The following is a 27,016-nucleotide window of genomic DNA, read 5'->3' as shown; positions in this document are numbered from 1 at the left end:
TTTTATAAGAACGTTGAGGCTGAGATTAACTAAAATTTAAGAACATACTAAGAACATTACCTAGGCTGAGAGTCGGTTAAGAAAATTTTTATTACTGCATCTTCACCGCAAAATCTGGTAACTTGATGTCACGTTGCGAACCTCTGTGGTCGACGCTTTTCGTAAGCCAAGTTTAGCGAGAGTTGGCTGCCGCGATATCTTGTATCGACTTGTATCCAGCACTAGAGTACATGTAAGTCGCGCAACAGAGCATGTCACAAGCAACTGGACCACATTATGGTACAAATTGCTCTTTGATAGATGTCTTGTTCACATCCGCATGGATTTTAAATTGAAATGATATAACATGTGACGTAAGAACATCTTAAGAACTTTTCAGGCTTAAATTACCAAAAAAAATTAATAACGTTCAGCCTTATATATATATAAAAAAAGAGTATAGCAGTAAAAAGAAAGATTAACTGCCTGGTTTGCAATAATATTACACTACGATTATATGAGTTGGTGGTCGGTGCTTAGTGAGTGGGAACCCTGACAACCACTACCATTGAAAGCAAAATTATACTTAATGCTTGGGGAATTTCAATCTGTCTTATTCTGATCATCCATCTTAAGCTCGAAAGCATCCATTGTCAGCACAAGTTTTCCCACTGTCTGTCCAGATTCTATATCTCTATGTGCCTTGCCAGCCTCCTTCAGTGGATATGTCGTCACCTTGCTAACCTTCAACGTGCCTTGCTGCACCCAGTGCAGTAGCTGTGTCATACTCTCCTCCAACACGTCTCGGCGATCAAACAGGAAGCTAAGGTTGAATGCCATGACGCTCTTATTTTCAGTCACCATCTACAAGAGATTGGGATCATACAGTCTCAGTCCCAGTCTCACTGTCATAATTATTTTGCAGGGGAGGAGAGGGTACGAAAATACTAGGATGACTACATGGGGAGACTTCACCCACCACAAGCAGAAAGAAATGAGATTAGTCTTTGAGCTGGGAATGCTCAGACCGAGCTGACTTAACATCTATGTGCACATATTCAGTTACGCTCTTTACAATGTAGCTTGCCTGTTTATTTTTTATTTTCAGTTTTTCTCTAACTGTGTTTCTTGTGTGCATATGTAAATTACGTGACATGCCTCGCTGGTTTGTCAGACTGAAGAAGGGATCAAATGCCAAACACATTTGCGATCAACTAATACTTATAAATACTTCAAATAACTTTGAAGAGTTTTTCAACCTTTGACCTTACTTATTCTTTTCTAATCCTCGCTATGTTAAGAGGAAAAAATACCAAGACAAAAGGCTGGATGTAATATCAGCACTGAAACAATTCCAGATTGGCATGAAATAGAGTATGGAGTCTACAAGTGCTTTCCGTTTGTCCTGAATCACTGTTATCAAATACCAATAATGGTCTTTTGATTAAATAATTAACTGACAAAATAATCAAAATGTACATTCTACAACCTTAAGAGGATTGAACATGGGTGTTGATCTGTAGTTCAAGCCCACTTTTATCCACTGCCACAAGCCGATGCCACCTCCAGCACCCTCGGTGGATTTTGGTAGCATTGTGTGAAAGCCTACATGAAAAGATAAATAATTGATATCATCTATTCAATTGATAAAAATTCCAAAATAAGGAATTTTGAGTTGGAGTGACATATTTGCTCCTACAATTAAGCTGCTTCTATATGTAAGCATTTTTTTGTGGTTGAATCCTTCCTTTTACAAGGCTTAAAGCCTAGATGACTCAAAATATTTGAGATTCACTATCTACGTTCACTGGGCTAATAGTTAATGATCCATCCCAAGAATTCAAATGTAATTGTCTCTCCTGTAATCAAACGACTAACTCCTGGTGTGGTATGACTAGATAAAATGTCCAAATTAACACAATTAAAAATGAATTAAAAATTTTAATGCCCATGTTCATGAGACCTGGCCTTTAAAATCTATACTCATTTCCAGACTTTACACTGAAGTCATCAAAATCTCAACCCCTTTAAGATCAAAACAACTCAAAAACCATACCCCTTGGGATGGTACATAGCTATTTATAAAATATTCGAGATAGTACGCACACTCTCATTGGTCGATAGGTGTGTTCAGATGAGAGTATGTGAACACGGTTGTGACATCACGCTTTCTGTGTCTCCCGGCACAATCTGAAAACATTTCAAAGCTTTCGCAAGACTCGCAAAGTAATTTCAAGTACAACTGTTAAGGAAATGGTCAGAAAATTTTCCCAAAATTTTGATCGGGGTTTGCCTATCTCCTCCTCCCTGAGCCCGAGGGAAAAAAAGCAAACGAAACAAGAACCACAGCGCTTTGCCTGCCTTGCTAGACGACCTTGTCGAGAGAGCTCAAGTGAAGACGACAAAATATGCAACAAATACACAGTAAACATTTTTCAAGGTAATTTTTTGCATCTGAGTACCACAATAAAATTCCCTAAAAGACATTCTTTATTCAAAAAATGTACACGAAAATGAACACAAAACCATATGCTACAGACTATAAAATGTTTCAAATCAAACTTTGTACGGCTGGTTGCCGTGTTTTGGCTGTCAAATTTGAATAAAATGTTTTTTCTCTGAGACTTTCTCAGCGTAATAATCTACTGTTACGATTACTATTACTTCACAATATGGATCCGCTGCTTGTGCTATGGTTCCTTAACAGCAAAACACTATACAAGGCACGATGAGCGACTCAACTTCTCGGCCATCTCAGGCTGCCACATCGGGCAAGTTCACGTAACTTTCGAGAGCCACCATGCACAGTGACGTTCATTTCAGCTTAAATAAACTCCTCATCTTGAAGTTCTTTCCTTACAGAATCATATATTTTGAACATTTCTTCTAGTTTTCACCAAATGTTCGGTATTTTTCTGTAAGATTTACGAGAATTCAAAGCTGAAATCGCCGTCATCCACACGGGGCTCGCTGATGCTTGCCACCACGCAAATTTTGATTGGTTCATGTGTTGTCAGATGCGCATTTTCATTGGCTAGTAGCAAAACTGATTGTCCAGAGCGTGTACTGAGAACATCTATTTCAATCAAGAAATAAATAAACAAAATTTCCCCTCATTTGTCGTATCATTTTTTTAGAAACATTTTATAAAAGCAATAGAGGACTTTTTTCCCGTGTTTACATAGCCTCATCAAAACACTCGGGGAGTTGGGAGAATTCTTGACAGTTATGCAAACCCTTGACGGCGCCTCGGCTTTGCATAACTGTCTCGAATTCTCCCAACCCCCCTCGTGTTTAGATGAGGCTATGTAAACATGGAAAAAGTCCTCTATTGCTTTTAAAAATAGTTCTGAATATGCAGGAGTATCTCCCCTAACTGTAAAGTTTTACTGTTATAAACACTTTTGATATTTAATATGTACCATAAATCACCAGCCGGCCAGCAGGAGCCAAATGGTTATAGCTCTCCTGTAATGTTTCCACACCATTAGCATCAAACACAGCTTGGTAACCTTTAGGGGAACAGGAAGCAACAGCTTGCCAGAGATTCTGCTTGGATTTGTCAATAACATGGTCACAACCTTATCATGGAACAAAGAGAAAAAGAAAATGCATATGTAAAAGACTGCCGACAAACGTATTTCTAGAGAACAACTAGGCAATTGCATCAGACAGCAATCAGTGAATTAAGCATAATACATGTAACAGATGCTTAGTTGATAAGGTGATTTGGCCCGGGGTTGGGGGGGGGGGGGGGTACTTGGGTTCAGTTTTGCTGGGTATTTGCTGCTGGCCTCTCAGAGCCCCTGCCCCATTATAGTCTATTTTGTGACCTGTTATAGACCCCATCTTAGTCACTTTTGGGAAAATGTAATTTTCGCGATCCCAACTAAGTACCTTTCCATTTATGCATCTACTTTGTTCTGGACCGGTGGTTTTGTGTTATTGTGTAACTGGTTAATATTGAAGTTGTGGTTTCAAGAACGGAACGTAATGCGAGGTGATAAACAACAACTTTCTGAACTTTTTAACCAAGACCATTTTGAATCCCTACTTAATAGAATTTTCTTACCCCAAAAATCCGAAAATGTGCGACCCCATTCTAGTAACTCTGTTGAAAATGCAACCCCATTCTAGTCAAACCAGTCGTCAAAATGCGACCCCATCCAGCGGCACATCCCCATTAGCCTCTTAAAAGGAAGTACCCCCCCCCCCCCCCCCGCCCCGGTAATTTGGCCACTGTAAAGAGATTCAATTACTATTCGAGCATTAGCCCTTCGTCAGAGCGAATCAAGGAATTGTGGGTTGTTATGGTTTATAATACATAGTGAGCAGTGGAGCTACACTACTGGTGGAGCATGGTAATTATGAAAAACAAGAATGACTTAATCGAATGAAAAGCGTTTGTTGTAGCCTGTGAGGAAGCTCTCTCTAGGGTGGGGGCAGGAGAGGGGAAAGAGGAGAGAGAACTCCTCCACAACCACCCACAAGAGAGCTTGCTCGTAGGCTACGTTTGTTGATTCTGTGGGGGCCAATAATATTAAGAGTAGCATACTGCTAGTTATCACAGAAAAGATATAAGCAGGGATGCAAGTGGGTGCATGGGTATGTGAATACGGGAGGGTGCAACTTGTAACTTGTACAAGCTTATCAGTGTTTACAACAGTAATGTGTTTTTATTCTCATTAAATAACTTACTACCAGTACCAAATTACATCAGATCCAGAACAATACAAGGAACACAGGGGAAAGGGGGTGGGGAGAAAGAATAGAAAGCAACAATTAACAGTAAATTCTCTCACCTAACTTCTTGACAAGCTCAACTTTATGACTTGCACCTACCACACCCACCACGTTACAACCATTAATCTTTGCCAGCTGCACTAGCATACTCCCCACCCCCCCTGCAGCAGAGTGTACCAGGATCCAGCTTCCAGCCCTTGGTCTTGCAAGCTCAAACATTCCATACCAGGCGGTAAGCGCTACAGTTATAAATCCTGCTGCCTCATACTTATCAAGTTTTTCCGGTAGCAGGAAGATCTGATGCTTTGGTACTCTGATCCGTTCTGAGTAGGCGCCAAAGAGGGAGACGCCGAAAACTTTCTGCCCGATCTCGAATTCCTTCACATTTTCACCCTTGCTTTCTATCTCACCACTGAATTCAAAACCAGGAGTGATAGGCCAGCCCACGTATTCCTTTGCAGACTCGTACAGACCCCAGCGAATGCATACATCAGCGTAGTTGACACCGCAAGCGTAAGTTTTGACGATCACAAGGTCTTCATCTTTGATATCTTCGAGCTTGATGTTTGCCCCCTCTGTATATTCACCCTCCGAAAAGGGAATGTATTTAAGCTTGTCATAACCACCAGCGTGTGGAATTTGAATCATTTTCGGTCCCCAAGGAAGGAAAATACAAAAAACAGGGAGAAAACGATCGTTATGCAATCGTGACTCAGCGTAAATTCAACCAGGCGTTACCCGCGCAAGTGCATGATCGCTCGCCCCAGGGTAGTGTAACGATTTGTAGTAACGATTCGTAGTGTAACGATTTGTTCAAGTGTAAAATTGTTTTCCCCTACACGGAAAGTGCGAAATGTTCCCAGCGATGACGGGATGAAAGGAGAAAGAGTCCCTCCTAACATGGAAAATACTGAAAATAGATTCTCATCTCATCTCCCATCCAAACCACTGTCCTGAATCGTCCCTAGTCGTCTCTCTTGTCGTTGAGGAGAAGCTCACGCGCGAACGCACGCGAGTGGAAACTCGCTCGAGGGGGATCGGGAGAGAACACGCACCTCCACCATGGGCAATAGGAAACATGGGTTTCGACTAAATAAATATTACATTTATCTCAAATATAGTTGAAGTACTCACAATAACGTGGTCTTTAGTCTTTTCTGGTCGTTTCTCCCCATTTATTTCTTGTAGAATAGCCCTGACTAGCAAGTAACGCGCCGTTTGACTCAAAACAAATTCAGCATTCGTTACGGTCTTGGTAACCGTGCGTCCTCGTGAAATCCCAGCCGCGGTCGCTAAGCGCGCGAGTGTTATCTCATAATCCCCATTTTTAGTATTAACGCTCGCGCGCTTAGCGGCATGGTCTTTTCGAGGTTCCGCTGGCTAGTTCGCGTTTGAAAATCTATTCCTGACGCGACGAAATGAACAACGTGCTGTCGTGTTCGATGAATTTATTTCCCACGGAAAATTATTTTACCGCGGCTACAAAACGTGTTATTTCTTCAATGTAATCTTTCACAAAAAAAGATTTCTGGAAGAAAGGGAAAAGATTCTGGAGAGATAGTTCTGTACCCAGTGAATATTGATGAACATTGCAGTTGAAATTTGACCCGGCACGCAAGCTTTCCCAATGTATGCAAATTTTGCTCCAGACGACGCCAGACAGTCTGACGTCATTCATACTTTGTTTTTCACTGTTGCTAGGCAACAGTGCGGACACCTTCAACGAAATATATAAATATATTTTTCGCTTGAATTCGCGCGGCTTAGCTCCGCTCGGGCCGGCCCGGCCCGACAAATTTATTAACCTCGCTTCGCGAGGAATAAATGGGGAGAAACGACCAGAAAAGACTAAAAACTACTTCATTGTGAGTAATTCAATTTTATGTGAGATAAATGTAATATTTATTTAGTCGAAACCCATGTTTCCTATTGCCCATGCCTCCACCAAACCTTCAGAGGCGCACCGCCCCCCCCCCCCACCCCCCACCTTCCACGATCCAAGTTTTTTTTCCTTGTCAATGCTAAGAACAATTTTTGATAACAACTAAAATAGTAAAGCAAGCTAAATGTAGACATTACAGCTTAGAAAACAAAACTACAAAAGATTAGACTTTTAGTAGGTGCAATAATTTATTCACAATGCATTTTGCATCGCTCGGTTGCAAATATATTATTACAAAATTCTGCACTCGAATCTCATAAATATTCTATTGTTTCAAAATAAAAACACATAGATACACTAAACCATTTCAGACTTTATACAGTAGTCAAAACAGAACTCACCAACACATTTTTTCTTCATGCATTATGATACGTCAGTATAAACAGTGAAAAAGAATTTTAAGTGGACTTGTGAACAACTCTCTCAAAATATCTATCTTTTAAGAAGAACATAATTTTACAAGATACCTTGATCAAAGGTATTAGAAAATGTAGTTAAAGTGAAAAAATACCTTTGTAGAAACATGAAAATATCTTCAAATTTCATTCCCAAAATAAAATTAATCCCACTCTAAACCAACAAACTGTCACACCAGTTGAACTTTATTCTCACTATCAATGCACAAAAAATCATTTCGCAGAAATGATGCTGCTGGATTTTGTGAACACATCTCTAACTACTGTATATACACTGTACAATCAAGTAAAAATGTCAAGCAACAAGGAAAAAGATTGCATATCATGATGCAATACAAATGCCAGCATTTGTATTTAAACTGTGCATCAGAGCGAGGACTCTTGGTTTACTTTCTGGTAGAAGAGGATGTAAGCTTGGTTTCCCCGCACTCTTGACGAAGACATAGCATCGACCCTAACAGGAAAGAAAAAAAGGTAGTAGGTTTACAAATGACCATGCAGAGTTAAACATAAGTGAGGACAAAACTACTGTAATCTAGACACTGTCAGTCAAAATTGTCAACACACAGGGCTACAAGATTGTCCATTGGTGCACTGTGTGGCATCATGTAGTCATGCTTACCAGTATATGTACCAGTTAGCCTAGAGGGAACTCTCACAAAAATGACATTAAGGTGCATGTTGGAAAGTTTTGAAAAACACCCTAACAGGTACAGTCAAACCTCTTTAATATGGGATTACCGGATTAAAGAGGTGTCCGTAAGGAGAGGGTCCACTGTACCAGCATCTTGTTTTGCTGGTGTGTCGCAAATTTACCTTCACCCTAAAAGGTACTAAATCAGCTGATGACTAATAGTTGCTGTCAAATTGTTTGACCCAATACTCTGATTCTAACCCTGGTCGCTTTAGATTTTCATACCCTAAGCAGCACCAATCCACAAAGGTACAACAATTTATTATCCCCTTCATATTTGTGGGTAGTGCACTGTATAGTACCTACTACGTCGTCAGGCATGCAAGAGCGAGTGAGTGAGTGTCCGTAAACAAACAGGTCTGCAGCATGTACACAGCACTACCCACATGTACCCAATGTGTACCTATTTTCACCTGAGAGTCCCCTGCTCAGGCTTTTCACTCTCTTACAATGCCCAGATTTTTTAGCCAACTCCCAGTCAAATCCTTTGCATAAATACAACTAGTCAGTTCTCCATGACCCTTTGAACTGTTAACGTATAAAAACCCTTTTGCCAAGGAACACTCTTAGTGCCAGGAAACCACTGTAAATTCTGAAATGCTGTTACTCCTTATACGACATGGCCCTTTTCACCCCAAACCCCCATAAAACATCAAGCAAAGAAAATTGAATTGCTTAAAGACCAAAACAAATGAAATTGAAATTTCTCAGAGACCAGCTTTGTAGAGAAGGCAGTTCAAGTTTTTGAATTTCCATAATTGTCACCTACAAACTGGCTACAATGGCACCAATGGTGAAAGAACCTGACAAGACAAATCAAACCACTTTACATAGAGCACCTTACCGTGAGTCATTGAAGCAGTGCCACTCATTGCTTATGGGGTGTTTACAGTACGCCGTGTAATGCCCTCCATATGTGCTTCCTGAGTGGTTTGAGACAGCATATAAGGAGTATGGTACTGACTTTACTTCTGCAAGAAGACAGAAAAATTTGGTTACTTCATATTCGCAGGCAATATTTTATCTCTCTGGTGTGTTTAGGTGCAATATGTTTGCTAGTTACACATTTATGTTCAGTATATTAATTCATTTTTGAGACTTTTAGTGTCTGCGATATTTGTGAATTTTTTTTAGGACAGCCGACCAGGGGTGAGTTGCTAACACCAGACCTTCAGCCCAGTCACATTCAGTATTTTACTGTCTGACGATAGCATTTACGCCCGCCATTAAGTTTCATGTACTTTGTCCCACGAGACAACCAAAAACAATTTTTTTTATTGAATGGTGACAAAACCCAACAAAATATACAGAAAAAACAACAACAACAGATAGCAAACAAGTTACAAAGAAGAGAGAGGGTGTGGTAGGGGGGAGTAACAGGACAGAGTCCCAAACTCCCAAGCTTGGCACCAGTTGCACATTTTCTTATACTTGGAACTAATTGCAGGTTTTCCTGAGCTTGGCTTACATGCATTTGCATGGCTGGCATTGGATGAATGATTTCTCGCTGTTGACACTCTGGTGAAATGTTTTTGCTTTGTGATATGATTGGCTCATTCCATTTTAGTATTTGCTGTGATTGGTCAAATAACCAAGCTACAGTTAAAACAATGGAACATATAGACGTTGTAAACCTACTTTCTGGATCTGAAGAAAATTTTGCAAGATCTAGCCTCATAGGAAAATCCACATTTGACTGCAGCTTTGAGCGAAAACTGAATCCAGAAAAACGCTTCAAATCTGTGATGAAGTGTCAAGGACCAAGTGCAGATGGAATGCAAAATTCAGTTATCCTTAAAAAAGTACTTCCATGTTTATCCCAATCCAAATCACTGAGTACATGTACAAGTTTCTCCATATAACTCTAAACAACAAACATATCAACATGGATTCTCATTTCTTGATATACAGGTAAGATAAAAATCTGTTATTGATTTCTGTCTGGAAAAGGGTATTGAAAATTATTTACTTTGGTCTTAACTGGTATCAGGAACGTCCCCACCAAAATTTCAAGACTATCCCCCCCCCCCCCCCTCCAACATTAATTTTTTCAAAATCCTATGACATTTTATGTGTTGTGCATGACTAGTTGTAACTTCGATTTACGCGAAATAATTTGTATCACAAGGTGGTTGTCAACATGTCACATACAACAAAGTTGTATTGTCAAAAAGCTGCCTTTACACACAATGAGCACAAAGTGATCTGGCAGCTAATAAGGGTGACTACGGACAAAACCATGAACAGTGCAGAGGATACGTAGGACAAGTATCTGTGGAAATCTCTGGATTGAGAACTTCTTTGTTGCTTTTCTCTTGGCTTTACACTTGTCACACGTCTGTGAGAGAAAAATAAGATGGTAGTCAGTTAAAACTAGTATTGCTGGATTAACTCAAGCTGAATCTGTCTGATCTCCCCCCTGGTACATGTTAACACTCATAGATGACACTAGCCTCTATCGCAGACGTTCTTTGGGCTTGACACCCATTCATTCCTCCCCACATGGAGAAGGAATGAATATGTGACAAGCCCAAAGAGCGTCTGCACAGGAGGCTAAGATGACAACAATGTGCCCCGGGTTCGATTCCTGGCATGACTATCATATCTGGGTTGAGTTTGTTGTTGGTTCTTCTCCTTGTTCCGAAAGGCTTTTGTTGGCATACTCCAGTTTCCCCCCTCTCTCCAAAAACCAACATTCAAATCCCAATTCGATCAGGAATCTGAGGGCCACAGGTTTGTCAGTTGTAACAGCCTGTTATATGTCCCTCTTGTTAAGCAAAGTCAATTGATTTATTTATTTACAATGAAGGTGTTAACTCACAATATGAAAGGGGAATAAAAAAGAACTTACAGGCTGTTCATCACCATCCAAAACTTCCTCTTTGGTGAAAGACTGCATGCAGTCTATGATGTCAACATCACCATCATCAGCTGCACTGTATCTTCTCCCAGCCAAGGAAGAAGATGATGAAGAGCCAGACTTCTGTCAAACAAACAAAGATAGCATACAAGCTGATTAGTTTATGGCATTGATTTCAATAATCTTGGACAGAACCATTATGAAACCTTTAGTACACTTCCTAGTAAAAGGAAAGAAAGTAACAAATGTTTTGGACCAAAAAAAAACAACGCAGCAGTGTTCATTTTGATTAAATTGAAGGCCGCATACAAAAATTCAGGTACTTTTGAGCAAAACAAAAAGTTGCTGACAGCCTAAAATTAATTCATTGTAAGATAGTTAACCATCTTATGTCAAATTTTAGGCTGATTTTTCACTTTACTCAAAAGTGTGAGTTTTTAGTATGTGACCTTCAAAATTGCTGTTTTTTCCCCACTGGTTTAATAAGGTGAGTTTTCTAGAAAAATGATGCAAAATATTGAGTCATCAAAATTTGACGTACAACATCACTGTTATGTTCTCAGCCGCTCAATTGTTTTTTTGTAATTTTTTTCTACCAATTTTATGCCTGCAATTAATAATAAATTATTAATAATTAACCAAGGAAAAATAATTATTTTTTTCAAAAGCATGAAAAGGTGAACTTGTAGAATTTTTTTATTCCTTTGGGAAATGCAGACTTTCTAAAGATAGCAGTTATGTTATATTGTTTTAAGTACCCCGATAACGAACCAATCAGGTTGACGAAAATGCCAATATTCTGTGCTGGCTAACTATGTCATAAAGGAGATTTGAAAGACTTAGAAAATGATATACTTACGCGTGGAATAGGTAACGATAAGTCCCAAAATGGATCAAAAGTGACAGATGTGTGATTACATGAATAGAATGTCAACTTGCTTTTTAACTGTCCTACAAACAGATCTGGAGGAGGTAAGGACAATAAAATGTAAATACACTTTCTAGATCAATCGGCGGCTTTAAATGATAACAGTAATAAGCCTGACAAGGGGAAAATATGAGTTACCAGTCATTAAACTTTTGTCCCGTGAAAGATAACTTTGCCATGACTTTTCTGCGATCTCGCGGTCACTGAAAGTTACAAAATACAATGAAGATATTATTAATACTAACTTTCAATTGATATTCCCAGTGACAAAATTAAAATTGATGAAAAAACAAAGGTTTCATCAGCGAAACATCCAAACAACACAAATACATACAAATTTCATGACGCGTTCATCACTTGCCCTCTCGGTTTGTTATCTAGCCAGAACATTACAGTGTAAATAATGAAGCATATCCTACCTGAGGGAGTCTGAAAATTCACACTGTGTGTACTTCTGCTTGGATTTAACTTGATTCAAGTCATCGTGTAGTCCTTCCAAAAGGAAGCGTAAAAATTCCTGTGCGTCTTGCTGGCTGTAAATAAACAAATTTAAAGTAAAATCCCTAGTTGAACAATGATGAAATTCTACAAGACAACTTCAATGGATGGACTAGTACGGTAGTAAACATAGGATAGCTAGACAAATTGGTAAGAGAGGCAGGAAGACAGTTCCAGACCCTAAGTCCTTGGTAAAGAATTGTGAATTTCTTGATGTTCGTGTGACAGGAATGCACACGATAATTACCGGCTGTTCTTGTGTCATTTTAATGGACTTGACTGTTCGTCATAAACAGATTGAGGAAAAGGGGAGGCAGCAGATTATTGTGGTAGCGGAACATGAATTTAGCAATATCGACCTGGTATTGATTTGGAAGATGTCTAAAAGTTTCAGTTTAGAAAAAAGAGGAGCAGCATGTGCTCGATATTCTGAATTTGTAACTGCTCGCACAGCCCGCTTCTGTAGATAATAATTTCTGAGTTAGATTCTGCCGCACTCCTTCGCAGCCCTTATCTTGTTTAATATTGTGATGTAGAGGTGGCCTCTCCAAGTATAAGCCTGGTGGTTTCCTGAGGTCTCCTCATCTAACAACTTGCTGTATATTTGTAATAATTATTTGTTATACACATAAAATGCAATGATGATGATGATGATGTATGTAATTTGTTTAGCAAGGTTGGCGTATGAGAGATGAATGATTACATGTAGTGTGTTAAGTATCAGAAAGAAAGTAAATTCAGACAAATCATGGCGTAGTGGACACAGCCAAAAAAAGAAAAAAAAACTGGAAAAGCTTTCAGAAAAATGTCACATTCATGAAATGCTTGATGACAGTCTAGAAGCCGAGGGAAATAGAATAGACTGGCATGCAAAAAATATCCATTAACCAGTGTCTAAAATTCAGGTACAATATATCTGTTGGAGATGGCATCTTTTCTAGTTAGATTTTCAGCATTTGAAATGATTTGCTGGGCTTGAAGAAAAGTACCCCAATAATTGTTTCCTATTCAATGGGAAGTTTAAGTACCCTTATTATTCATGTCAAAGGTTGACTATTGTTATAAACAAATGCTTCCCAGATAAAGCCTGGCGCTTCCAAGGCATGACGATAAAAAAAAAACTCACTTGTAACCCATAAATCGCGGAGCAAATCTTTGGATCTGAGTCTTGAATGTGTGAGGAGAAACAGCATCAGCACTGCCTGACTTCCACATTGACTTGATCAAATCCGCAAATGCTGTGGAACAAAAACTGAAATGATTATTGTGTCAAAAACAAGAAAACAAAATCACGCTTCTAGGTCTGAGCTATTTTTTTTATTTGTCAAATGCACATATCATTAATATATAACCTTCAAATGCTACGTCATACATGGTTAATTATTGGAATTACATTTAATTAATCTATTAAAAATGACAGATCTAGAGCGACGAAACAAATTTCTGGGTTTCAACAATCTGTTGCTTCACTTCCTCTGTCACCAGCTTCATTAATTTTCAGCATACAGCTTTGGGCTCAAAGGATTTTACATACCTCTAGTCTAGCAAGCCAGATCAGTATTAAGATGAGTACTTGTATAAACTAGCCCTACTCTGAAGCATTGCATGGCTATGTAGGTCACCTGTCATCTATACACAAATTTAGTTATCTATGGAAGAAATTCGGACAAGCCTATCTTACAGAAATTACAATTTGTTTAACAGAGGTTTTTGATAAACAATTTAAAATAAAAACAAGCGATGGCAACTTTGAAAATGATGACATGGAGTCAATGAAACATCAGTCAACATTGCTATTTTGTTTTAAGTTGTTTAATCTGTTTCTTGGCCTTAATAGACACATGCAGCAACCTATCAGCAACTTCTGTATGATCTACCAGGACAAATATGTACATGTATGCCAGCTATCACTTTGCTAATAAGCACCTTGAACAAGCTTGCCCTTAATGCTAGGACTTCTCAGCAGTTGTTCCATTAATGGTGGTGTGTTGCTCAGGCATTGAAGGATAGAATTCATGAAGCACTGTAAAAAAAACATAACAAGTTTTGCTCAAGCAAAGACATTCAAAAATTACAGAGAGATTTAGGGCTCAACATTTTGGAGTCATCTTGACTCCATTATCAAGAGAAATTACAATCAACCCAGGTCACGCGTGAACGATACTTTTGAAATTTGAACAGAGTTTTGAAATTTACATGTCAGTTTTGAAAATCGCCAACGAGATTTCAGAGTTCCCGTATAAATTTCCCTAGCTTATTGACGGTATAAAGCTATGAATTTTTCTTTACATTGCAAAATTGAATATTTCAAGAATAACAATTGTTTCCCAAGTATTTTGAATCTTTTTTTCAGTTAATGCGTCTTTTTCGGAACAATTTCCAGAGAAATGTCCAACATTCCATTCACACGTTGGACATTACAAAGAGAAATTTGAATGTTCATTTCATTCTTGGAAATACTGTTCACGCGTGACCTGGGTTGACTGTAACATACTAATAAAGTTAAACCATCTATTAGTATGTTCATTTTCAGCTCTAACCTATTTAAATGTCCGCGTTCACAAACTTAATTTCTCTTGATAATGAGTTAAGATGACTCCGAAACGTTTAGCCCTAAATCTCTCTGTAATTTTTGCATAACAAGTTTTAGATTTTTTTATTCAATTCCAGGATTAAGAGTTAACCTGACGTTTGTGATTCATTTGCTCAAAATACATCTGCACTGCTAATTTTTAGCATTGTATAAAGATGTTTTGTGGTAACGTTATAAGTAGGCAACATGGGATGGGTCCCTCTGCTTGCTTCCAGGATGAGTGGGGACGGGTGGGGGGGAGACAAAAGTCCAATGTTACTGACAGTACAAAATATCAATATAATTTAATCAAATATTTCACTTCTAGTAATGCAATTGGCAGGTAATAGACTGTAGACAGCAAAATCGATGGTATTTCAAGAGGCCTGTGTCACTTCAAGATGTTTTAAGTGCACAAATCTTAGGAAAAAAGACAAAATAATACGGGAATCGGCATTCATAAACTAATTGAACAGTTGAAACTGGCTAAGTCTGGATTTTTAAGTACTGCTTTAATTTGAAGAACAGACCCTGAATTGTCAGGCAACAAATGTTGCGTTGCAAGTTGTGAACAATCACATCTTATAACACAACATTTGTCGAGTAACAAGTTGCAAGAAAAAGTTCTCTGTATTACATAGCCTTAAAGAACTGTTCTGATTTCAAAACCTGCCTAAAATGTGAATTTAAAGACCACTTTCCATTAATCTGATCTTCCCTTGTTTGAGACTGGAAAATGGACAGATATATTTATACTGGAAACTCATTCTTAACTACTGATTCACATTAATTTTGACCAGTTTTCCATATAGTGAAGATTTTCCCATCTAGGACAGTTTTTCATCTCTTGACTCCCAAGTTTGGCAAATATTGAAGGGATTCCTGAATAGGCGTTTGGTTTTAAATTTTGCCAAAAAAGTCAGAAATATGCTTCAAACTTGCCTGATAATAATAATAATAATAATAATAATAATAATAATAATAATAATAATAATAATAATAATAATAATATTAATTTATAATAATAAATTAAATTTATATAGCACTAAGATTAATGCACTATAGATTGATAGATTGTCAGGTATGATGTTATAATATGTCAGGTGGATCTGTATTTGCTTAAACCCAATGACTGAATTTTAAAGGATTTAACCACAATATCAAACTGTCACTAAAAATTGTCATCAAATTTTAGAACATAGTTAATAGCGTTTAACATTAGAAATCAATATTACATGACACTAAAACTTGGCATTAATTCAAAGCAATACTGTTCAATTTCTTGGCCAAAAAAGCCATATATGTCCCTTTTGGAAGAAGCATTACAACAATGATTATTGTCAAAAGTTTCCTTTAAATATATCTTAGGTATAAGTAAGTTGTAATGATGCTTACCGTGTTTCCTAAATTACGCAAACCTACCAAACCATCAGAGCTGCCTCTTCCAGTTGGCTACAAAAGAAAGAAAACATTGGTCATTGGGAAAACTTGATGCCAGACATAACATTTCCCAGTTGAATTCCAAGACAATCAGCTTACCACTACAATTCTTTTGAAGTTGGAAACAGCCTTTCGTCGTCCACTAACGTGGGATGGTACATCTTTGAACGATTGAAAGTTTCGTTTGGCCAAAAACACCCACAAAATACAGAAGTAAATTCCCAAAACGAGAACAAATTCACCTTCAGAGGCCACTGCAGTTTGCTGACTGTGTCTCAATGGATCAATTATAATGGATTGAAAAACTAATGTCATCAAAACTCCAAAACTGCAGTACAATAAATCACAGTAATGAAGAACTGTTGCCGTGGTTTAGGAATTAAGTGGACTGCAATACATTTTAAGTTACGCATCAACTACAACTGTAGTTACATGTAGGAATTATTACTAAATATATTGAAATATGCAAAATGTACAAACTAATTTAAATATCTGACAAATGTACCTGTTAGTAAATTGGCAGAATTCCATCAAAACGTCTGATGTATTCACAAATAAATTTGGAAAGAGTTAAATGCCAATATGAGGTAACAAGTTCAAAATAAGAAACAATTTTATTTTCTAGCAAAAATTGTATGGGTTGTAAGTACTAAATAAATTTAACATGATTCTATGCACAGAATAAAAGATTAAGAATATAACCCAAAAGAGAGACAAACCAGAGGTGAACATAAATAATTGATTACTAAAAAAGATTTGTTTGTATAATATTATCAAGTGATTTGAAAACTGGTAATTTGTAAAACAATTTTCTGTTTTTTAACACTCCACCTGTACAATAGGTGTTTAAAAATATTTAAAGATTAACTATCCTCTTCCCTGGGGGGACTTTTCAGAGATAATGAAATAAACAGGACAGAAACAAATATTTATAGAACATAATAATTATGGTTAAGAATCCCAACTGGCAGGAGGCAGACCAGTTGGTTATTGATGACGATGATGTTCATACTTTGGAGTGAAAGATGACCACAACTAGAACACCCTTTCACAAGCATTGAACATTGATGCTATAACTAAAAGCAGGGTTGCCAAGGCCATTGTTTTTTGTTTTTTAAGGAAGGGGGGGGGGGGGGGTAGGGAGGAGGAGACTCTGAGAGAATGTCTGGGAATGTAGAGGACTCAGGCTGACCACTAAGCTGAAGGTCTACCATGCACTGTTGTCACCACCCTACTGGGTACACCAGTGAGCTGGCTATTACCAGTGTGGTCATTAGGAGTTAAACTCGGGGTTACTGAAAAACAATTATTAATGTAGTGGCCAGAGCAGGACTTGAATCTAGGACCTCAGAACCCCAAACCACTCAGACCTAATGCCTCCTCTTCCACTGACTGTTGACGGTTTTAGCAACAGTCAGTCAAAACTACCCAATTGATTCAACATTTCACCCTATTAATCCCTGGTCAAACGGCGCATGATAGTAGATGATAGTTGACGATAGTCAAAACTATCATCCACCATTATCAACAATCAAGCAGGTGGTCAAACGGCTCAAAGAAACTTGTGATAGCTGATGATAGTTTTACCGTGAGCTTCTAATGTCAGGCACCTGTCGAGTGTCTACATCACAAACAAAACTTTGCAGGGATGAATTTTTCGCGGCGAAAGAAAGCAGCTGTCTGCTTCGTTTTCCTTCAGTTGTTGGAAGAACTACCTGAAAATTAATCTTGAGAGCGCTGGTGGAGAAAACAGCTGACCGAAGAACTATCATCAACTATCATGTGCGTGGTCAAACGGGAAAAACTATCATCAACTATCATGAAGAATTTTAACACGGTCAAAGTGAATGATAGTTGATGATAGTCTATGATAGCGCATGATACTTGGTGGTCAAACGAGCACGTGCGCTTTAACTATCATCGACTATCATCAACTATCATGCGCCGTTTGACAAGGGCTTTTTAAAGAAACATTCCCTGTGGTTTAGCACATATTGATGTACTGCATGTGCTCCATAAAGATGTTATTCAAAGTTGGCTGATTATACCTGATTATTTTTTCTCAACTAAAGACGTGAAGAAATAAAAACTGATGATTATAAATACACATAGCCACATGACACAATTTCCACTAAATTATCTTCAAATCCTGGTTTGGTGTACAAAGTATAGCTCAAACTAATTTTGCATATTTGCAAGCCAAGGAGTTATGTTCTATGATAAGGAAAATTATTATCCAACTCCACTTAATACATTGCCATATGATAGGGGAAAAGCACACAGGCAAGTCAAAATACAAACGACGAGTAAAAATATAGACATTGATACTACACGCCAAAACATCCAATAAGATACATGTTCTTATACATTCAGGTTGCCATACATGAGAAATAGTTTTTATAAGTAAATTATGATCATCCAGGTGAGTGTAGTCCTGAGGTGACTAATTGACTGACGTTTTGACAACCTTAGCGGAAGTCATCTTCAGAGTCAAATGAATTGTGGAACGTCAGTACAGTGGAACCTTGATTTAACGAACCTCTATTTAACGAAGTCTTCGATATATCGAACGATATTCTTAATGTCCCAGCCAAAGATACAGTAAAATGTATGGAATAGAACCTCGATATAACGAATTCTTCGATAAAACGAACATAATCCGGAAGCCCAAACGTAAAATCTACCTCAATATAACGAATTGCAATGTCAACACGCGACAGAAGAGAAACGCTGAACAGATCAACACTCTGAAAGTGCCGTGTTTTTGTAAACAAAAGCTGTGCGTCTGCTCAAAGTGAAAACAATTACTACTGAAAGCCAGCATACTAAATGAATTGCCTCTCCGAAACACGGCACTTCTGGGTGACCAAAATAGCATTGAATTGCATGACAGAAGTCACCTGTGTTAAAAATCAATCATTAACTATGACCTCGATATAACGAACATTTTGTTAATTTCCCCTCAAGATTGTTATATCGAGGTTTTCGATATAACAAACCCTCAATTTAACAAACAAATTTGGCTGGTCCCAAGAAACTTCGTTAACTCGAGGTTCCACTGTAGGTGGTATATATGTCTCTCGTTGTTAACCTGATTTGTCAACAAAGTTGAGATGTTATTGGTCATTTTTTATGTTGAGAACTTATAATTTAATCTGACAAACTGTTTTCAAGGCAGAACATTACCATTCCTATACTTAGCTTATCAGAGAATTCAAAACTAGAAACAAAATTAGCACAACAAAGAAGTTCAAAAACATGATAAGTCCACCTGAGTGAGTCAGAGCTCCTTGAAGCCGGGCTAAACATGATAAGGATTCCCACAATACAATACATCACTTGTACATGTAAGGAATTGTTTGGAAAACTAAAAACCTCACTCATTCCTAAAACTGTTTTAATAATCACAGGTTCATTCAGGTTTTAATTTTTACATAACATTTTCACCATTCTCCCTCCCAAAAATTATATATCAGTTTACATCTGCCTAGATCTACTTATACCCATCAATCAAGAAAACAAAAAAAAACATTAATACCTTGTCTGGTTCTTATGTGTGGTTAATGATACTTCCATACACATTCCTAAAATAATATTTTAACAACTCAGCTGACAACATCACAGTTTTATCAGCTTTTTTCATGAAAATCAGGTTCTTTCAGAAGCCAAATTAGTCGTTGTACTCCTGCAATTTTGACTGATAGTTTTATATTGCAGCAAATTATATTGAATGAATGGAAATATTTGGATGTTCAACTACCAAACGTTTGATTAAATCTGCGAGTTAAAAAGTTTGGCTAATCAACATTGACCATGAAAATGTGACAATAGTCTGCTGCATACTTTTCTGAACAGCTGCGCTACCTGGTATTGTGGTACATTCAACAATAAATTTCATCATGATGGTTTAGTTTCTATGGTAACAATATTATACCATGGCAAAAATTCTCTTGTCCAGAGACAATTCAGGTGTAAAGTAACAAGTGGAGTTGCAAAATGGCGCGTGAGAAAAGCTTTGTCGCTGTTCTTTGACAATGTTTTTTTTTTTTGATTGGAACATGATATGATACGAAATTAATCTTTTATTTAACAATCGCAAAAAATCACTTTACATCTTGATGTGTAACTTGAACTGTTACTGATGTAGCACATGTACTTGTAATAATGAAACAACAAAAACAATAAACTGTTAACTTAAATTTTCTAATAATATGCTTCAATAACCTCAGCTTATACGTGTAGCGTAACTTTTCATTAGCATATATTTACTTACCGAGGGAGATGAATTTGATGAACTCAACGACGACTTCCTTGGACATTTGAGATCGTTTCCAGGTATCGCAGTTATGGTCTCTTTACGCGCACTGTAACTCTTGCCAGGATAGCCGTTGGATAAATCCTTGTCGGACACATAAGAATGGCCGATCTTGGCCAGCGACTTCTTATCTTCCTTTGGATCTTTGTAGTCAGAGTGTGTTGTTGATAAGTAAATATTGCTTCCGCTGCTGGTATTGTAAGTGTGTTTCGAGTCTAAATGATCATGTTCACGACTTTTCTGAGAGTAGAGATAACCTGCTTTCTGGCCAGCCACACGAGTAGCTGACGAATCAGTCCTTGTTCTGAAAGGGGATGCATTTGATAAATCGTTCGTTTCGTCTTTTGAGGAAAGATTTGATAATGATTTCGACTTTCGACCACTAGACCTCAAATCTCCATATCTAAAATTTGGGAAAGTACTGTCCCTTCCCCCACTCAAATATCCAGAGTCGTTTGAGGCTTTCCTTCGGTTACTTGGAGAATCGATAGCAGATTTTTGATTGCTAACGTGATTATGCGACGGTCGATCCCTCGTAGTACTAGTAGATCCAGAAGCGACATATTTCACCGTCGAAGACTGACCAGATCTACCGGTGTCCACCTTAAACCGATCTGGTAGTGGACCTGGGCCATTTGGAAGAGGTCGACGAAGCGTGGAATGTGCTTGTTTTGCGGTCCTTGAAGCGTTATACGTCGAAGTTGTACCAACCGAACTTGAACCAGCTACTGTACGGTTACCAGAATTATACGAAGTTTTCAAACCGCCAGTTCCCCGATGCAAACTTGACGAAGATATTGCAGTGCTCCGATGCATTACCAAGGACATTTGTATATGATATTAATGACAGACCTTTCTAACAAAAACCAACCATCAAGTTTTCGTGTAGTAATACACAATCTTTCTTTACGCAAAGTTCTGCTTGAGCTCGCCGCCATTACCGCTTGATCACGTGACCCTAAACTAACCTTGACAGTTCGTTTGTGATGTCATAGCAACCAAACATTTGCAAGACTTACCTTGCGGGGGTGAGCTGCGGGATGTTTGGTAAACAGAAGGAAAAAATAAAGCGAGATCTGGTATATTCTCGAGAATTTCCACTTTATTATATAAATACTCCAAGGAGAATATGTTTTATAATATGCAAGTTTAAGATGAGGATGCCAAATTTTTTAGGGCAACCGGCCTACATGGAAGAAATTTCTAGAATTCTTATAATTATTTTATAAAATTGTCTGAAATTATAGGAAAAATGGGTAATGATACATTGTTGTTTTATCTGAGTGTCACGGCAACGATCACTCGTCAAATAAATGGTTGAATTGCAAGAAAAATAATAAACGTTTTGCGGGATAGATCAGAAAGGAAGCTGGGAAGGCAGTACAGAGTCTTAAGTCACGCTAATTATTGCGTGACCAACAAAGTACATTATTAAAAACACACAAAAAATGTTTTCCTATTCTATTCCATTTTGGGATCACATCCAAGGGAATTTCCCAAAAATATACCTTCAGAGCTTGAAGCAGGATCGTTGCTTTTAGCATTGATACACTTTTAAATCCGCACGGAAAAAATAAAAAGTGAATACAGGAAGTCACTTGAAAGCGAAAGTGGGAAAGTCCCTGTCATTGAACATTCTCTATTCTGATTGGCTTACAACATGGTTGAGCTAAAAATACAGCTTCTCTAACCATCCGCAGTTGCTCGGGGAATCACGGGGGTGCTTGCACTTTTAACATTCATCAATTTACAAAAAGCTGTAGCGCTAAAAGTAGCGATATTTTGGCCCTGATAAATGGTGAGCGGTACAAGCACAGACCAAACTATTGATCAAAGTTGTCAGATGGAGATCACTACCGTTGATTTTACGGCACATGGACTAAATCTCACTTCCGTTGAAAGGACGAACCTGGCGGATTCTGTTCAAATGACGACGAAAGACGCGATCAAACGCAAGCTAACTGCGAGAGTTTCCCCGATGACACGGCAAACAGGGGTGGTTTATGATCCAAGAGTTCATTCGCAGGTTTCTGTTGGGGAAATATCTCATCGATCAGACGATGATTTTGTCAAGCAAAAACAAGGTAGAAATTCTGCTACGACAGCAAGTTCTTCACGTCATCAGAATGTAAAGAAAAGACTTACAGAGAAGCGTAAAACACCATCCACGAATGTTATAATTCCTACAAAATCTGTTAATTCGGACTCTTTGTACTCAACCAAGGAAGAACCTTCCCCGAAACGGCATCGAACTATACTACCAAGGACAAATTTAGTACAAGGTAAGATAACACGCAATTCAACAGAAAATCAAATGAAAATTACGTGTACTGTACTTTTTCAAGTATTTTTAGTTAAGCTTAGTACTTAACTTATTGTTAAGTTTTACAGGGAATAAAGCAACAAGAAACCTGTGCCGACTGTATGAAATTGCATGATAAAAGTTCTTGTTTTAATATTGGCAAGTGTTTATATTACAATGCGACATCGACTAATTTGCATAGTCTGCAAATACCATTCCTTGCTTATGGAACTTAAACATGTCAAGAATTAGTATTTCTTCAGTTTGTTCGCGTTTAATAGCTACATTTTTAAAGTATCTTCGAAACTGGGGCGACATGCAATCTCATGTGTGTGTGATTTTTACTTTCAAATTCACTCATTCTTCCTTATCCGGGAAATTCCCTTTCGACACCACCCTCTACGAACTTCCCGTCTTTGTCACGTGACAATCGCGCTCAAAGAAACTGTTTTGGCGGGTGTTTTATTGATAATTCATAATAATTGATTTGAGATGTAACCAAGTTAGGGAACCCACTCACTTCTGGGTCAAAGCCAATATTGCTCCAATCAAAACAAAAAAAAAACCCAAATAAAACAGAAAATTTGGATCTGTGAGAAAGCTAAACTTGGATTAATTCCAACCACAGCAGAAGCTATCGAGCTGAAGTCAACTAACTACGGATATGTGCTCTGCAGTCAATCAATTACTTTAGAGATGATTAATGATAGTTGGCTGTGGCTGTTCCACAGGAACACCAACCTCCAACAATGAGAAGTTGGATACAATTGGTGTTGTCTTATAGTAAGTAAGTTATTGGAAGGATGCAAATGAGCATAGAAATTTCTCTAAACTGGTATCTTTTGCTGTCTTCAGAAGTAATTCCTGCATTGGAATATTGTTATCCTTGTACAAATGGATGTCACTTCATTTTCCCCCCATATTTGTCTCTTTTGCTTGAATTTGACTAAGCAATTGGTTGGTGGTCGTGTGAAAGTTGAAACAGTTTTCAATTCACCACTTACATACAAGTCTTTTCCTTCTTGTTTAGCTCCAGAACCAGAAAAACCTAGAACACCAATGAGCCCGGAGCCAAAGCTACTGAGCCTCTTGTCAGCTTCAGAATGTCACTTGGCTGCACTTCAAGATGAAGATGGAGATACGTAAGTAATCACAATTTTAGTCTCGCACTATTACCCCTGAGAAATTCCTTTCCACTATTCAATTAGTAAATGATCACCCATCCTCACTCTCCAGATCACATTTTCTCATGCCCTACCCCTATCCCCTAACCTAATTCCCTCTTATAGATCAGACATTCAATTTAAAATGAAAACAATAAATAAAATACTGAATAATTGATTATATTATAATAAAATGTCATCATCATCGTCATCATCATCATCATCATCATTATCATCATAATCATCATCAAAGTGATGGTGATGATGATTATGTTGATCTATTTTTATTATTGTTTATATTCTGCACCACTCAATCAACTGAACAACTCATTTTTTCAACACAGGCCACTTCACATAGCTATTGCACATGGCAATACTAAGCTTATAGAATACCTTATTGACCTCATGTCATGCTTGACGCTGGACATCTATAACAACCTTAAGCAGACGCCTCTTCACCTAGCAGTAATAACAGGACAAGCTAAGATTGTTGGAAAACTGATAACTGCTGGTGCAAACGCAAACATGCCGGATAGAAATGGTCACACACCAACTCATCTGGCTTGCCAAAGGTCATATACAGAATGCTTGGAACAACTTTTTAATGTGGCAAATGGAGTAGACCTTGAGTTAAAGAATTTTGGTGGATTTACTCCTCTCCATGAAGCAGTATTTGCTCGATGTGCCGGGACTGTAAGATGTTTGGCTCAACATGGTGCAAATGTCAATTGCAAGGTAGATATTAGCCAACAAATTTTTCAAAACAAGTACACCTTATATGTGCGAGGGGGCCATGGCACCCCTTTTTTCTTGTACAGCTGTATATTTAAAAAGGATTTTGTAACTGTCTTTTGAATGATATTATGTAATCAATTGTTTTTAAAAATCCTGTTAAGGTCTGTGTTCTGAAGCCTTAACTTTTGTTGAATATCTGTGAATGTGAATTAATTTTCATTTCATTTCAGTGGGGTGGGAGGGGGGATTTCTTCGGTCCTCTCTTTATGGTTTTCCGGATCCGCCCCTGTAGTCGGGGTACGAAAGACACTAATTTGTTCTATTGTTTTGACTGCAGAAGTCCAACTAAGGACCCCCCTTTCCCGATTCCCACCAATTCCCTACCCCACCCAACCCCCCATCACAACCAGCAGAGACACTCTAATAATGCAACAAACCTTTCTTTCTCCAAATCTTCCAATCTTTCCACTGTATTTCTTATTCAAGCATTTGTTGACTCATATACAAAATATCTGCTGAGCCTCACATTATTTAAATAAAAAAATAAATAACACTGTGTTTTTCAAAAACTTTCCTCCTAGGATGGCAAAAGTGGTCGCACACCTCTCCACCATGCAGTAGAAGCAGAGAATGTTGACGTCATTAGTGAACTACTCAACTGTGGTGCCGACCCTAGTGAGTCAGCCTTCTCTGGAAGCACTCCACTCCAAATAGCAAGTGGGAGGGGCATGCAGTTGATTAGACAGCAACTTGAATCCAGCGCAAAGGGAACAGTTGGCAGATACAAAGAGGTGAGAGAATATTGTATAAATTACACCAGATAAATTAATCTCCACTTGGATCAAATTATAACAATAAGAAAGATGTTTGGACAGTATTGCTCACCAGCACTCATTTGATCACATTTTACAGATTGAAATGTAAGGCAACTTAGTTAATAAATTACAAACACCAGATGAAAGGAATGCTCAATTGTAGTCATAACTTTGATCAAATGGTCACACTCCTATTTCAGACCCAAATGTCTCAAAGACCATACCCTTTTGGGCCGCACATACCTATATTACTAAAGCAGGAATCCCCCCCAGGTCCCCCGTGGATCTTAGCTGGCAGACTTATTTAGCAATAATTTAAATATGTTAAGTCATTGTTTGATAAAAGTAATGTTGATCTTAATAATCATTGACTTTAATATTGATTAAATTACAGATCCCTCTTCAACAAGCTCCACCAGTTATGGTACCAAGCTATGAGGACAAGAGACATGTAGTGCTGAAGGCAACTTATGTTTAAACTTCCTGATTGCAAAGAAAACATTTTTTAGTCTCCCTTTTTACAACTTTTAACCTAACGTTCCAAATGAGTGAAGTAAAACAAAGTTCTACTTAATATTTATTTCAATGAGGTTATAACATCCACATGTCTGTAGATTTTATGAAGTCAAAGATGAATTTCATGTTTAATTGACAGGTCTGTATATACCCAAAAAACTAAAGCCAAATCACAAGAGATGATGTTAATTAATTATATGTAGTTTTGCACAAAACCGTCCAATCTATTACTCTTATAACCATTAATAGTTTCATACAAAGTTGTCTGTTTATATAATTATTTTACCAAAATATTGTTAACTGTAAGCAATTTTTTTAGTCATTGGTAATTATTGCATGCACTGTCTTACCTTCAACAGAGACAGTCATAATTGGGTTTATAACGTACCATTGCTATGCAATGAGATGTATCTTATTGAACATACCCACATTTATGGGTTGGCATATAAATTATTTCCCTGCCGTTTGTTTGGTTCCTTTCCTGTAACTAACGCATTTAAAAGTTGTGTGAACTCTGAAAAGTCAAACACTTATCCTAGGATTTGTTTCTTGCTGCAATCAACATTCTGAGCACGCATCTCAGAAAACAACTGAACAAGTTCAAATTTTCAAGACTGAGGGATACAATCAAAGGTTAGATAGTATCATTGAAAATAACAGAATTGGTAAAGTCAGCAACATTCTAGTTTGCAAAACAGAACCATTCAAGGGCATGCTTGGGGTTGTCAGAAAATTTGTTTTGAAAATAACCAGATGGCTGAACATAGAAATGCCATGCTAAATAGCCAGCAAATGCCAAACAGACCGTAGCTGACCAAGAGAGGGAGTAGGTGGTAATTAATATGTTTGCTGGCAGCCAGTTACTTTTGACAATCCTGCACAAACTGGTTACCCTGCAAGCAGAGGCGCTTTAATCTTTCCTAGATGAGCTGGGAAAGAGGAGGGCAACTTATCTAGAAAAGATTGAAGCAACTCTGCTAACAGGGTAATACTGTTAAGATAATCAATAGATGTAACATACAATTACTAGATCACTTAAAAATAGCCTTTTGGTAAACTTAGCTATCATTAATTTTTAAGGAATTTCAGCTTAATCTC

At 37.8% G+C, this 27,016-nt stretch overlaps 3 protein-coding genes across 4 annotated transcripts; 1 reads left to right on the top strand and 2 right to left on the bottom strand.

The window, feature by feature from the left end:
- Positions 1-95: 95 nt before the first annotated feature.
- LOC146452015 (NADPH-dependent quinone oxidoreductase VAT1-like) lies at positions 96-5,478 on the bottom strand. The gene is made up of 4 exons (XM_085098475.1): positions 4,782-5,478; positions 3,402-3,560; positions 1,469-1,584; positions 96-843 (listed from the first exon to the last, which is right to left on the bottom strand). Exons 1-4 carry the CDS (start codon positions 5,368-5,370, stop codon positions 583-585), a joined length of 1,125 nt encoding a protein of 374 aa, XP_084954601.1. The 5' UTR covers positions 5,371-5,478; the 3' UTR covers positions 96-582.
- Positions 5,479-7,248: 1,770 nt separating this feature from the next.
- LOC146452014 (ubiquitin carboxyl-terminal hydrolase 2-like) lies at positions 7,249-21,383 on the bottom strand. Of its 2 annotated transcripts, none has more exons than XM_085098263.1 (12): positions 20,346-21,383; positions 16,028-16,084; positions 13,987-14,083; positions 13,187-13,298; positions 11,982-12,095; positions 11,701-11,765; positions 11,494-11,597; positions 10,626-10,754; positions 10,034-10,112; positions 9,413-9,514; positions 8,619-8,745; positions 7,249-7,534 (listed from the first exon to the last, which is right to left on the bottom strand). In XM_085098263.1, the coding sequence occupies exons 1-12, from the start codon at positions 21,213-21,215 to the stop codon at positions 7,447-7,449; spliced, it is 1,944 nt and encodes a 647-aa protein (XP_084954389.1). In that variant the 5' UTR covers positions 21,216-21,383; the 3' UTR covers positions 7,249-7,446. The 2 variants fall into 2 exon arrangements, with proteins under 2 accessions (XP_084954389.1, XP_084954387.1); XM_085098261.1 differs by having other exon boundaries at positions 10,626-10,757; positions 20,346-21,378.
- A 721-nt stretch (positions 21,384-22,104) lies between these two features.
- LOC146452013 (B-cell lymphoma 3 protein homolog) lies at positions 22,105-26,563 on the top strand. The gene is made up of 5 exons (XM_085098265.1): positions 22,105-22,669; positions 23,720-23,831; positions 24,197-24,587; positions 25,169-25,378; positions 25,797-26,563. The coding sequence occupies exons 1-5, from the start codon at positions 22,183-22,185 to the stop codon at positions 25,878-25,880; spliced, it is 1,284 nt and encodes a 427-aa protein (XP_084954391.1). The 5' UTR covers positions 22,105-22,182; the 3' UTR covers positions 25,881-26,563.
- The last annotated feature ends 453 nt before the right edge of the window (positions 26,564-27,016 follow it).

Source organism: Pavona decussata, unplaced genomic scaffold, assembly GCF_977016875.1.
Source record: "Pavona decussata unplaced genomic scaffold, jaPavDecu1.1 SCAFFOLD_381, whole genome shotgun sequence".
NCBI classification, from domain to species: domain Eukaryota; kingdom Metazoa; phylum Cnidaria; class Anthozoa; order Scleractinia; family Agariciidae; genus Pavona; species Pavona decussata.
The sequence above is the reverse complement of the archived record's forward strand: the minus strand, read 5'-3'. Positions and strand labels throughout refer to the sequence as shown.